Source organism: Barbatula barbatula (assembly GCF_947034865.1).
Source record: "Barbatula barbatula genome assembly, chromosome: 2".
In the NCBI taxonomy this organism is placed as follows: Eukaryota; Metazoa; Chordata; class Actinopteri; order Cypriniformes; family Nemacheilidae; genus Barbatula; species Barbatula barbatula.
In genome coordinates this window covers 11,633,477-11,647,950 of record NC_136767.1, presented here as the reverse complement: position 1 = coordinate 11,647,950, position 14,474 = coordinate 11,633,477, and the positions used below count along the sequence as shown (strand labels likewise).

Here is a 14,474-nt window from a genome sequence, read left to right as displayed (position 1 = left end):
TGTAAATAAATGCCTGTTGTTAAGGTAGCCTCGAAGGAGCTGTTTATACATTATTGTACCATATTGTTATATTATTAATAGCTGCATTTCATTATGATAACCACGAGGTGCCACTATCGAGCACTGCTACTACTACGCTTCAAGCAATGATCTCTTTTAATTATTTTAATGTATTTTTTTAAAGAAAGCTTAACACTTTCACTACAACAACTACAATTTTCAAATAGAAAATAAATAAAGTTTATACTTTATTTTAAATTGAACTACAAGGCATAAGGATATAACACCGGCCACACGAGTGGGTTGTTCCCGTTGCATCATCTAACAGCGCCATCTAAACTGAATCGTTCTGTTTACCGATTGGTTTAGTTTGACGTCAATCACAGGGGCACCAATCATTTTCAATATCCTACATTTACTGTAGCATTGCATCAGCATTTGTGTTTCTGCACACATCTGAATCAGGAGTCGCACTACCTCACTGTAAATTATCGCATTGTGACATTTGTTCGTGTCTGTGATATTTTCGTCTAATTATGGCGGACGAGACTGTGACCGAACCGATGAAGGCTTTGCAGGTCAACGAGAAGAAGGTAATATACTGTGCTCGTGGATCGCTTTGGTTTCTATGGGTGGAGTACACGTTTGAACTCCACGTTGTCTGTTGACAGTCACGACTTATTGACAGTTGACTGTAATACATGTCACACCCTGCCTTGTTTCTTTCATTTAGAATGGCAAAGATGGAGGAAAGAAGAAAAGCAAGAATGCTGGTGGAGATGCTGGTGGTAAGACTGAGGTATGTTTTTATTTCAGACTCATATATTAGTAGATCAATACATAGAACACATGTATGAATGATGGAATTGTGGGTTATAGTTTATATTACATGCTGGTGCCAAGGTTGAAAAGAATGGAAAGTGTTTTGAAAAGATGGAAATACTGTAAATGCTTTTCATCCTCTTTAGTTGAGTCCTCCACCACAGTACATTGCTGAGCGTCTGTCCTTATATAACAAGCTGAAGGCTGAAAATGACACTTTGCTGTCTGAGAAAGCAGCAAAGGACAGCAAGCCCATCAAGATCACGCTGCCTGATGGAAAAGTCATTGATGGGGAGTCCTGGAAGACCACGCCATACCAGGTTGCCTGTGGCATCAGGTTCGTTTTTTTTAAGTGAACATCATTCTAGAGGTCGCTAGGGGGTATATAGCAATAGAGTTTTAGACACATAAAAAGTTGCTGCATGCCATTTTTGTGTAATGTCCATGTGAAATGCATTACAAAAGGTTGGGACTACCCGTTTGACATAATAGGTGGTAATAATGATAACTTCGGTAAATAAAATTTGTCACCCCAATTCTTGACCGAGTTCTATGGCAAATGGCGGTATGTCATTATTTAGGAAATTAGTTTTTTCTGCGCCCGAATACGCTGCTTTTTGTCTAGTCAAACTCATGCAATAACTGGTGAAATGTATGCCTGTGTTTTCCCCTTAACAGCCAAGGCCTAGCTGATAACACTGTAATTGCCAAAGTGAACAGTGGTGTGTGGGATCTGGACAGACCCTTAGAGGAAGACTGCAGTCTGGTGTTTCTTAAATTTGATGATGAAGAAGCTCAAGCGGTAAGTTTAGTTGTCAGTACATAATAATGTTGCTTTCACAAACATTGACAACTTATTTAAATGAACTTTTCGGCACTCACAACCGCATGAACGGGGGAAGACGTGCTGTGTGAATATCATGTCAATGATTTTATTTCGATATCATGATCCGTTGCATCATCAGTTTTAAATATTACTGCCCTTATACTTTTTCGTCTTTTTTGCCAAAACCCCCATTAGAACTACGTTCCAGAGGCGTGTGCTTCTTTCACAACACAAGTAGACTCTTTTAGACGAGATGTGGCATCTTACGTGACGATTACACGCAGCTTTCTGCACACCCACACTCACCCCATCGGGACAGAGAGAGATTTTTTGTCTAAACATATTGCACGCATCCAAGTGTTGTGTTTTGCATTTAGTATAGCATTGCGGATAGAATCGCACCTACTGTTGTACAATGGTGCATTCATTGCAAAGCAATATTTTCTGTTGACAAAGAAGATTACATTTCTGCTAATAAAATCCGTCAGTAAAGTCGCCACATGTGAATAGAAATGGGCTTGACCTCTGTTGCATGTTCATACAGACAGTATTCCAGTTGTAACTGTAAGATGCTGTGTAAATGGACATTAAATGAAGCCATAGGCATTAGGGCTGGGTATTGATTCTGGTGTTCTGATTGGATTCCGATTCACAAGCTCTCGTTTCGAGTCAATGATTACAGATTTAATACAAATCCTATAGATATTTCTAAAAAAGATCAGTAAACATAAGATTACAATGGTGAATCAAAAAATGAAATAAGTAATAAATGAACAAAATGCTCCTTGTTGTAACGTCCACCCATTGTAAAGAGAAAAGTGAAATCTAGTAGAAGTTAGTTGCAAAGGATTCATCTTTTTTCAGCCCTAATAGGCGTATTGTGAATATTATATTATTTAACATATAATAGCATTACAAAGTTTTATTGTTACATGACTTCGCTGTTCCCAACATCTCTTTGCCATGCCTATGTTGTAATAATTGCTTCCAATGTTTCCTCATCTGTAAGTCGCTTTGGATAAAAGCGTCTGCTAAATGTAAATGTAAATGTAGAGGTCCTGGTTTTATATCCGAATGCTTTTTTTTAGGTTTATTGGCACTCCAGTGCCCACATAATGGGAGAGGCAATGGAGAAAGTCTATAGTGGCTGCCTTTGTTACGGACCCCCCATCGAGAGTGGCTTTTACTATGACATGTACCTTGACAATGAGTAAGTCAAACCTATTCTCTGTTTTTGTGTGGTTTTTTTTATGCTGGATATATTAATTATACGTATATATAATCACGTATTACCCTAAAGCCGTAATGTGTGTGTAAGAGTCACATGATCGCATTCAGTGCTATATTGATGAAGGATCGACAGAGCAGACGAATGAACTGCTTACTAGTGTTGTAGTCCAGACCACCAAGACCGAGACCAGAGGGTGTTGAGACTAAGACAAGACCAAGACTTTGAGGGGCCAAGACCAAGACAACACAGAGACAGGCCGAGACAGAGTAGAGAACAAGTCCAGCACTCCAAAAAAAAAATTCAAAAGATCCACAAAACACTAAAAAGTCATAATAAAAGAATAAAGGAAAGTAGCTTTGATGATTTATTGTACAGAAATGTATGTGTAGGATGTTTAATCACCCACCTACTGTAACCTATTAAAGCAATAAGCCCCAAGAAGCAGTGGGTTACAGTGCATTTTATAACAGCTAAGGGCGTTGTGGCATGAAGGAAACTGTTATTCCATATGCGTAGCAAGGTTTCATAATATAAAGTAAATAATATGATATTAAGGCTATGTAATGCGGTCAGCCGGTATAAATCAGGGTATTTATAATGGCTTAAAACTTGTCTAGGCCAATCAGAATCAAGGACCAGAACTGACCGTTTTATAATAAAGATTTTGTGCAGGTAAAATTCCAACAACTAAATATAAAAAAGCAGTAAATACCCATGATCAATTTAAGTCTGTTTCGACAAAACAAGTTTCATAACTTTTTTATCTACCGGTAATCAATAGCAAAATAGCTGTGTGAAATGCACAAAAGTTCTGATTTGTTTAGGACTAGCCAAAATAGAACAAAAACTTGTGTTTAATTGTGTCTAAAACTAAAGTCAATTATTAACTCAACGTTTATTGAATAATTAAACAAAATCAATATCACATCAGATGTTATAAAATAAAACAAACACATTTTGCAATCACATCTCGGATACTGTGGGCCTTTGTGTGTATTCATTTTGATGACAGATTGACCAAGACCGGTTTCGTGTGCTACAACACTAGTACCTAAGGTACAAAACAATATAACGGAATACGTTACCTCTATCGAATGCAGTTTGACGCTAATGCAGGAAACAACATGTGCAACAAGGTGTTTCAACTTTAAGCACTATACTATTGTGTATAGCTATCCAACAATACTTCAAAGCATACAAAGTGTTACACATAACGTTAAATACTTCTAATATGTGAGTCGTTATGTATAAAAGTCAATGCAGCTTTCATGAAGAAAAATTGCTAAAAGCCCAGAGAGTCAAAGCACAAAATACTAAACTGAGTTCTTTCACGTCATCTTACTCTAAAAGTGACATCTAAACAAAAAAATGATATCAAAATTGCCATATTAGCAAGTTTCCTTGTAAAAGCAGTCCGTTTCAGAAACAAACAGTTAAGTATAGATCCATATATCCGTATACTCGCTCTTAAAGGGGCAGCAGCTGTTTAAAATGATATTAAAGGAATTGTGTACTCCTTATATGAGTCGTTAAGATGTGATAATGAAAAGTTTAGATGTGTGCTTTAAATATGCCGAAGTGTAGATAGAGTTTATTTATAAAAAAGAATGATTTGTATTAATTTGTAATTTATTTAGTAATGCACTAAACATGTTTGCCCACCCCCGAGTCCATGCGATAAAAGTCTCATTAATTAATCAATATTATGATAAGAAATAAAACATTTTGTTCTTTTTGTTCAATAATACAAGAAATATTAAATTCCTTTCAACAGTTACTTGACCTTTTGTATGACCATAATCTTTTAAATGGCTTTAGATGAGTAGGGAAAGAAAGTACTTTCTTGTTGAAAGTAAATTAATGCAAATGTTATTCAGTCTGATAATATCACTGTCAGGCTGTCTTGTTTTTTTCGCGCCATGGTTCTGTCAGGTTCAGAACAGGTAGTCTTCTAAAAATGCATTGCTTATGTATGCCAGAGTGAGTCATAGAGGATGATGACTGCATGTAGAGAATGTTTCTTTGGTTTGTGGCTCCTATACAATGTTTGTTAAAACCTTGCCACTCTCGGCTGTTATTTAAGAGCTTGTTTAGAAGAGTTTATTAATATAACTCATGAACCTTTTTGTCCTTTTCCTTCTGTATCCTCTTCTGTTTACCCTTGTTGCCTGCCTGCCTCACTCCCTTCTATCTCCTGGTTCTCAGAGGCGTATCAAGTAATGATTTCCCCTGTCTGGAGAACTTGTGTAAGAAGATCATCAAAGAGAAACAGCCCTTTGAGAGGCTGGAGGTAAAGAAGGAGACGCTTCTGGAGATGTTCAAGGTAGGATCTTTCTTTTTAAGAGAAACATATGACCTCATGCTGTAAATAGATCCTTAACACTCTAGTGCTTTGAAGTTCAGAGCAGTGAAATCTCTTCTTTGTTTGTTTCAAGTACAATAAATTCAAGTGCAGAATCCTGAATGAGAAAATTACCACCCCAACAACTACGGTTTATAGGTATAATTCTTCATTGCAAAAAGACGTACCTTTTTATTGTGTTTTGCAACTTCCTTTCATACTGTTTTATTTTAATATAGCTTTAATTTACTATACTGCTTCTTGAGAGGTTTTCTTTGCTTCTTCTATAGGTGTGGCCCTTTGATCGACCTGTGCCGAGGTCCTCATGTAAGACATACAGGAAAGATCAAGGCCCTGAAAATCCACAAGGTCCAGAACTCTGTTACTTCTTTTCAATTGTATTTATGTCCTCTCAAAAAACTCCATAAATGCCCTTTGATTTTCTAGTAAATGTATTTTCATCAGCTAGAAACTGCACTTTAGGAATTTCTTCAGCAATCATGAAATTCAGAAAAATTGTTCCTAAGTACCATGTTGAATACTAGGGATGTAATGATTCAGTCAGTTCATGATGCGATGCGATTCACACTACTGATCTCACAATGCAATTTTTTCCACATTTTCTTTTTACAAAATGAGAAGACGTTATTTCTTCTATAAAAATTATTTCAGAGATGCTGCACATTTCTTTGTAAAATATAACAATATTTAATGTCAAATAAGAAAACTAAACGGAAATTTTAAAACAAATTCCAAATAAAATAAAATAGGAATTAAAAAAAAAGTATCTTTAATATAACCAAACTTAGACTTGGTTGATGGTTTTTTTCAGCATATCCAATTTTTTCTACATTTGCACTAAACACAGCGGCCCCTGCTGTTCAAAACATGTATCACGATTCATCTAACATTTCAACCGACTTAAATATTCACATGTGAATCGGAACATTCCTATTCATCACATCTAACACGTGACCTACTCTTAATTTAAAGTACATTTGACAAACATAATCCTTTTAAAAAATTTTTTTTTTGTAGACTGTAACATAATGTATAGTTTCATAACTGATGTATTTGATGTCCATTCACAGAATTCCTCTACATACTGGGAAGGTAAAGCTGATATGGAGACCCTACAGAGAATCTATGGCATCTCCTTCCCTGATTCTAAGATGTTAAAAGACTGGGAGAAATTCCAGGAAGAAGCCAAAAACAGGGATCATCGCAAACTAGGACGGGTATGTGTAGATATATAGATATAAATATCCATGTATAGTCAACAATCACCTCTCTTCAGAAGACGATGGTGATTTATTTTTAATATAAATCTATGAAGACTGTTACGACCAGCTCATTTCAAATCGCAACATGAGAGAGAGATCAACCAGAACGTTCAATCAATAGAATTTATTCATCTAAACATATGCCACAAATAATAATAATAACAACAATAATCGTAACAAACAGATATCTAGGGATATGGGAAAACAAAGAAACCACAAGCAACTATAACAAAATTGACGCTACATGTGTAAGAAAACATAGGTAAGAGACACTCCCGAAGAGTACTTCTCCAGAGAGTGCCCCATTTTCAATAACGCACAATACTGTCATATACTCTAACTAATTTATCAATTAGCATAAGAAAGCCAATCAGGGACTCCCACGATCAGCACCAATTGAATCAGGAGGAGGAGACTCTGGGTCGTCACAAGACACTTGTTAAGCATAAGTCATTAATGCAAATGAATTAGAGAATTAGTGCTATGAATAGGCAGCATACATGTGTAGTTATATACAATACACACACACAAATGTGCACACAGACTATAGGCAGTGTTAATTAAATTAAATGATATTCTAGCATCCCCCCGACCAGGCAAAACCTCTATAGCAGTCTTATGTGAGGTTCAGTTGTTAAAGTTTCAAATCCCAATGAACAAAGATGCATACTTATCCGAAGCGAATCAACATAAAATGTAAGCAGTTTAAAAAGCAGTTTACAAATTTTTACAAAAAAATTTTTTTTCACTGAACTGTCGGAGGACAAACCGCTCACAATTGAGTACATGGGAACGCGATGATGTGCTAATGACTCGGGCACCAAGCTGTCGTCTATCTCGTTTGATACACCGTGTAGGGAGTCTCGCTGGGGTGACTGAAGACAGGTCTGATAGGTGGGCCGAATGGGAGAGAACAGGGACTGAGCTCATAAAGAAGGCAGATGCCTGTCTCCTTAATGTGCCATCTGTTCACGGGCAGGCTGATGGGTGCACGGGGAGCGCTTTGTCACAACAAAAGCAAGAGTGTTAATCAGCCATTTGTCCTTCGTTTCGTCTCTCCTGCATGTTTGGACGTTTTGTCTTTGTAGCCACACGTCTGTCTAACAATTGATTCTATCACCTTTTAATGTTTCATAAGTTCTCGCTGTTTTCATCCTCAATCGATTTGTTTTGTCATTCCAGGAGCAAGACTTGTTTTTCTTTCACGAACTGAGCCCAGGTAGCTGCTTCTTCCTTCCTAAAGGAACCTACATCTATAACACGCTCATCGAGTTTATTAGGGTGAGTTTGCCACTTAGAATTCATAACGCATCACTGCCACAGAGCAGAAATCATACATTTAAAAAAATTACAATATCCAGCAAAACAAGGGTGTGATTTGGAGCAGGGGTTGCTTGGGTCTATAAGGATATGCTAAATTTCATTTTATGACTGTCGTGGTTCAATAGACCATGTAATGGATGGGTCGGCCCTCTTGAAGGACCCTGTTAACGATGGTGGGCCAACCAGTTGAATATTTATGTGGGGTTTTGTTACCGACTGGCTGTTGTTTTTTTCTTTATAATGCAGAGTGAATACAGGAAGAGGGGATTCCAGGAAGTGGTCACGCCAAACATCTACAACAGCAAACTGTGGCAAACCTCAGGGCACTGGCAACACTACAGCGAGAACATGTTCTCCTTTGAGGTGGAGAAGGAGATCTTCGCGCTCAAGCCCATGAACTGCCCTGGACACTGGTAGACAATCTTTTTATGTTTATTGAGCTGACAGTTGACAGTCGACACAAAAATGAAAATGTCTGTCATCATTTACTCTTTCACATTGTCATTTTGGTGTATTGTTTGTAGAATTTTGAGGAAAATAATGAATTGAACCCATTGTGGAATAAGGCTGTAACATGACAAAATGTGGAAAAAGTGAAGCGCTGTGAATCATTTCCAGATGCACTGTACTTCGTATTTGGTACATGGTATTGAGAGAAAACTACACTCATTTTATTATAAAAAACCTTATCTTCATTTGACAGTTTGATGTTTGACCACCGGCCACGCTCTTGGAGGGAACTACCTCTGCGTCTGGCTGACTTTGGAGTTCTGCACCGCAACGAGCTGTCTGGAGCTCTGACCGGCCTGACCAGAGTCAGACGCTTCCAACAAGATGACGCTCACATCTTCTGTTCAATGGACCAGGTAAACATGTGAAAACATACTAGTTTAGTAGTCATTGTCATTTACAGTGTTTGGCCCATTAGTTCATGAATCATTATAGATTTTTATGATTATTTTATGTGACAAAGTTGAAATGAAATAGCAGATAAACTATTCCAAGTTTGTTGTTGTCTTTAAGTTTTAAACTCTGCCATGCCCCACAGACCCACAGGTGGGTCCAGGATTTCATCATCAAATCTCTGAATTGATTTAGGACCATTGCTATTAATTTACTTGAGTTTATGTGGGTAGGGCACTCTTAAAATCAGGTACAAATTGTAAAAAATGCTCCAGAGCGTAAATTAATTTATGATGTGTTTTTATGACTTCTTTTGTTTGTGGGAATATTGAAAAAAAACGACCAACAAAGTCCATCTTCCGTTATTGTTTTATAACAAGAAAACATCTGAGTAGAGTACCATATTACAATGTTAAGATATTAAAAATGTCTCTGTTCCCACAGAAAATGTGACCTCTTACTAAATCGAAGCTGTTTAGTCTTATATGCTCTGTTTTTATGTAATTATACGTTGTTTTTTATCTGCACATCATAAAGTACCTATTTTGCATCATAAAGCGTACGGTATTGCATTTATCGTACAGCTTACATTATACAGATTACAGCATCCTGCATATCCAGCATACATTATACGTTTTATACAGATACAGTTTACATAAGTTAACATATTGGTCAGTAATTATAATAGTTAATTGCAGCTCTAGTTTTGGGCATTTTAAGGAGGCAATGATGTTTTATTGTATTCACTGATTAGATTGAGGCTGAGATAAAGGGTTGCCTGGACTTCCTGCGCACAGTGTATGGTGTATTTGGCTTCACCTTCAAACTGAACCTCTCCACCAGGCCAGAGAAATTCCTTGGAGAGCCTGAAGTTTGGGACCAGGCTGAGAAGGTATAAAATAAGAAACCAAGAAAGTATTTTGCTTGTGGTAGAATTTTCCGGAGAGTGCTTTTAATGCAGTTAATACATATATCTGTTTTTGGTATAAGGATACATTGTGAATGTGTTATTTTATTATGTAATTCATCTATGCATGATAACTGATGCACTGTAATATCTGGTGTCACTGAGATCCTATTTATTTACTTTAGCAACTAGAGAACAGTCTGAATGAGTTTGGTGAGAAGTGGGTTCTGAATCCTGGTGATGGAGCTTTTTATGGACCAAAGGTAAAAACCGACAGATAAATAAAGCATAACATGAACGTGGATTAAATTACTTTTTGCATTCAAAACTTTTTGCTGTGTTTGTGATACAGATTGATATTCAGATCAAGGATGCCATTGGCCGATATCACCAATGTGCCACCATTCAGCTAGACTTTCAGTTGCCCATTCGCTTCAATCTATCATTCGTAAGGTATACTGTAAAATCTTTACCTATATTGAAAGCATATTTTATTAAAAACTAAAACTATTATTGTTTCTTTCCTCTCACATTATTCAACAACTGTTGTTTTGTTCAATACATTGTCCATACTGTTTTTGTGTATATACTGACCACACTGTACAAGTACAAGTACAAGTACAAGTTTTCTATTCTTCTAGAGACATCCAATGTTGTTTTCTGCTGTAGATCCTCCTCAAAATCAGTCTGCAGGAAACAAAATGGGACACAACTTTTTTTATTTATTGTTGCCTCAACACATTATTTACTGAAGTCTTTATGAACTGTTTTCATGTGGAAAGGAGGACAGTATACATTCTTCATTTTTTCCCTTTCAAATTGCACTAGACATGTAACTGCCAATGATTTCAAAACAACCAGGCAGTACATGATGTGAATTTCTGTTTACCGAGTTGCTCTGGTAAACCTTTCCTTTAAAAGTTGTAACTTCAGATTTTTTTATTCTGTAACCTGTACAACAGTGACACTCTGTGGTCAGATTTTAGTATTATAACTGTCTTGCATTTTACTTCATACAATTATTATAAATATTAACTCAAACCTTTTTTCTTTTCAGCCATGATGGTGATGACAAAAAGAGACCTGTGATCATCCATCGAGCGATCCTGGGCTCAGTGGAAAGAATGATTGCCATCCTGACCGAAAACTATGGGGGAAAGTGGTACGGCTGAAGAGGAGGAGGCTATCATGAGACTGTTAATTCACACACCAAATGTGCAGATCTCAGTTTTTGTGTAACTGTTTTTTGTTGTCTTCAGGCCACTGTGGCTCTCTCCACGTCAGGTGATGGTTGTTCCTGTTGGACCCACCTGTGATGAGTATGCCCAAAGAGTAAGTCACAATTAAGAATTTGTTGGTAGCAGTAGCTACTTTTTTGGTTCCAGCATTAACCAACGAGTCCTTTTTGTCGACTTTAGGTACAGAAAGAGTTTCACAATGTAGGGCTGATGACGGATGTGGATCTGGATGCAGGCTGCACCCTGAACAAAAAGATCAGGAATGCACAGTTAGCCCAGTACAACTTCATTTTAGGTAACTTACATAATGGTTTCTTATACAAAAATCAATTCTTATTTACGGTTGTGTCAAAGTAGGTCATTGTATATAGTGCTGACTTCGAGAAAATATTTGAGGTTTTTATAAACCCGTTGTCATGAATTGTACACTAACTTTGTGGCTTATGCTCTGACAGTGTTGGGTGAAAAGGAGAAGACAAGTGAAACTGTAAATGTTAGGACTCGTGACAACAAGGTGCACGGAGAGAGGAGTTTGACCGACTGCATGCAACGGCTCAAAGAGCTGAAGGCCACAAGAAGCCAAAATGCAGAGGAGGATTTCTGAGTGCCTCAAGTCTTCCTTCATAGGCCACTGGGCAACAGTGTGGTCTTCTGCATAGGAAATGATCAATGACGTTTCAATCGAATCTGCGTAATTCACTTGCTCTTATTTTAAATCGATGACAATATTTTCAATGAAGCATCTAGTTTTTCTAAACGTCTGTGGGATGGGTCATTTTCAATACTGACAAAAACGAAGCAATGGACAACCAAACGAATTGAATGTTTCTTCGCCATAAGGGCTTTTCTGTCAATATTTGGGGTATATTGAGTTCGGTTTAAGTACGGTTATCACTTGCATCTTGTCTAGAAGGTCAAACGATTGTTGAAAAAATAAATAAAACTCTTTGGAAATGTCTCACTTGTGTTGTAACCTCACTTTGAAGCTAGAATGCCTGGAATAAATCTAGGATGTACGCCCAGTGTTTGATGGACACTATTGTTTACAAACCTTCACGTTAGATATAGATTTACTTTCAGTTTCACTGCTGTAAACAGCTGACTTACAAGAAATCGCGTGAGCAGATACCGTGCAGTAGTAAACGTACCGTAGAGTAGACGTATGTTTTATGAACAAATACTTGTCCTTGCACAATTTTGAATAAATAGAGTTTCTCATTTGATAGACATGCCGGTGGGTTTTGACAGCTGAGCCGCAGACGCGTCTGCAGAATGTTTACTCTCAAATTGACTACAGTTTCTGGACAGACATTATAAACGGAGCACTTCGGTTTAGATCAAAGTATTTCACTTTTTTCCATTAACATCTAAACAAGGTAGGTACGACTTTGTCTGGTTGGGAATGAATGAGAGATGGTTTAGTTCAGACTGGGTAGGACAAGACGTTTGATAAATCCTCGATTTCAAATGAGAAACATGCAAAACACTTGGATTCATCGTTTATTTTCACTTTCACTTGTGCAGCCTGTAAACGCTTAATTTTACATTACAGATCTGCAAATAAATCGCTGTATAGATATTTTTTCACGTTTATTATTTCTTATTCATTGGTGCAGTTTGCAAATAGGTCCTCCTGTAGTTCTCCTTTCCTATTTCCATAGTTTAGCCACCACCAATCATCCCTTTATAAAACTTGCTTACAGACTTGTATACAGTGAGAATATTCACTTAATGCTAAATGTCTGGCAATTTCTTTTACATTTTGAGACGTTATTTATCAATTCACTCATTTCATTTCAGTTCCTTTTTCTGTTCTGAAATGGAGTTTACCGATGAGGAGAAAATATGGCTGCAAAGCATTTCTGAAGAGGTAAAGATGATTATTCTGATGCTTCTTATTTATAAACAAGGAAAAAAAGCTTAGATGCAGACGCTGTAGCCAATAGGACTTCCCATCACAAAGTTCAAAATGTTCAACTCCCACTATTTGTATTGTTTTTATTTGTACTGGAAGTTTCTCTGGATGAAAGCATCTCCGAATTGCATTCTGTTTCTTCAGATACCTGAAGGGAGTGAACTCACTCCAGTGGAAATGAAGCTCTGGGAGAAAGCAAAGCCCGACACAGAATCTCAGGGACAGTTTTTCCAGGTCATGGCCTCTATCCTGTTTGGACTCAACGATTCAACGATATCCACCGACGTGATGAAGAACCCTGTCCAACAGATAATCAGTGTCATGTGTGGATAGTCACCAAATACAAGACAATGGTGATTTTCCTTTTAAAATGGCCTTTTTACTTGTTTTCTTTTGGATGTTTACTGTATATGTTGATATTATATATATATGATAATGAATTGATATTCGCAGTTTGACCATTAGTTCCAACTGTCAGATGTCATACTGCTTAAAATATGGACCGAATTGGTGTTATTCCCTTCATTCACAGAATGCTATTGAAATGGTGCTCTTTTGTACATCCAAGTATAGAAACCGGAAGTCAGCTGTAAATGAGATGACGCTTACTGTGCAATGCATTCAAAATGCTTTCAATGATCGAAATATTTCTACCTCAATCTCCAACATTTTTAGGTAGAAAACATGTGAAAACCAAACTCTTTTACTTTACTCACATTTAAGTATAATAAACTGGACCAATATATTTGCAGGGTGATGCCTTATTTTCAGATGTGAACTGATCTGAATTGTCCCAACACAAAGATTTTGATTTTACTGCCATCTTTCTATTTGAACATGAATTAATACAGTTGATTATCATATGTTGTGCATTAAATAATTTTGGAGATCCTCGTTGTTGAACGTATATCGATTGTTGCTGTTACTTTTGTATCCACACGGTGGCGGAATGAGACATAGAAAAACATCTCCGATGGAATGTAGGAGACAGCAGTGATAGCGATCTTCAGTTAACCCCTGACCCTAAAATGATATGCACCAGAGATCGAGAGAGCACTTCATGAATCTTCTATCCAAGAATGTCCGCGGAAGATTCTCACCATATGTTTCATTGGGCACCTGGCCATCAGGGGTTAGAATGGTCCATTGAGCTAAACAAACTGAGTCTCATTTGCACACAAAACTCAGTGTAAGATGACAATGGGGGCTGGTGGCTTTGGTGTTCTGGATCAAGGATCTCTAGCACACATGAACGGCGACATGAGTTTAACAATTTATTTATTTATTTTAGAGTTTAATAAAAATACACTCCCCCATTTAATTCATGTTACAATACTAAACATGCTAACCTGTTGAAGAATTTAAAACAAATGCGACAAACTAAACATATTAAAGAATTAGGCCCAAGCTTAACTTTTGACTTAAATGTAAATGGACCGAATCCATGTTAACATAGCATGACGACAGTGATTATTAATAGTGAGTATTTGCGTAATGATGCTTTTTGGCGCTTACAAATTGAACCAATTGTAATCCATATGAGTGATTTAAATTGTAAACAGATTTTTACATACTCTCAAAGAATGACATCTGCTAGTTTCACACCCACTGCTTTTCTACTTTATCAATTATGGACGTGAACAGACTACAAATTATGGTGAGCAACTCATAAAGTTAGTTTTTGT

General features: G+C 37.0%; 1 protein-coding gene and 1 long non-coding RNA gene across 2 annotated transcripts; both read left to right on the top strand.

Moving 5' to 3' along the window:
• The first annotated feature begins 385 nt into the window (after positions 1 to 385).
• tars1 (threonyl-tRNA synthetase 1) lies at positions 386 to 11,906 on the top strand. Its single transcript, XM_079480462.1, has 19 exons — positions 386 to 593; positions 734 to 799; positions 969 to 1,159; positions 1,501 to 1,624; positions 2,737 to 2,858; positions 5,085 to 5,202; positions 5,315 to 5,379; positions 5,511 to 5,589; positions 6,312 to 6,458; positions 7,686 to 7,784; positions 8,073 to 8,239; positions 8,530 to 8,692; positions 9,484 to 9,621; positions 9,822 to 9,899; positions 9,989 to 10,089; positions 10,694 to 10,798; positions 10,896 to 10,968; positions 11,055 to 11,169; positions 11,330 to 11,906. The coding sequence occupies exons 1-19, from the start codon at positions 537 to 539 to the stop codon at positions 11,476 to 11,478; spliced, it is 2,157 nt and encodes a 718-aa protein (XP_079336588.1). The 5' UTR covers positions 386 to 536; the 3' UTR covers positions 11,479 to 11,906.
• A 57-nt stretch (positions 11,907 to 11,963) lies between these two features.
• Positions 11,964 to 13,695, top strand: LOC306903668. The gene is made up of 3 exons (XR_013787569.1): positions 11,964 to 12,250; positions 12,675 to 12,744; positions 12,934 to 13,695. It is a non-coding gene; the product is annotated as an uncharacterized lncRNA (long non-coding RNA).
• Positions 13,696 to 14,474: the final 779 nt, after the last annotated feature.

Excerpts from the sequence above, each read along its gene's own strand:
- tars1 (XM_079480462.1), top strand. The coding sequence starts at position 537 with ATGGCGGACGAGACTGTGACCGAACCGATGAAGGCTTTGCAGGTCAAC. Across the intron at positions 10,799-10,895 it reads GAAAACTATGGGGGAAAGTG|GCCACTGTGGCTCTCTCCAC; the intron begins GTACGGCTGAAG and ends TGTTGTCTTCAG. Across the intron at positions 11,170-11,329 it reads CCAGTACAACTTCATTTTAG|TGTTGGGTGAAAAGGAGAAG; the intron begins GTAACTTACATA and ends ATGCTCTGACAG.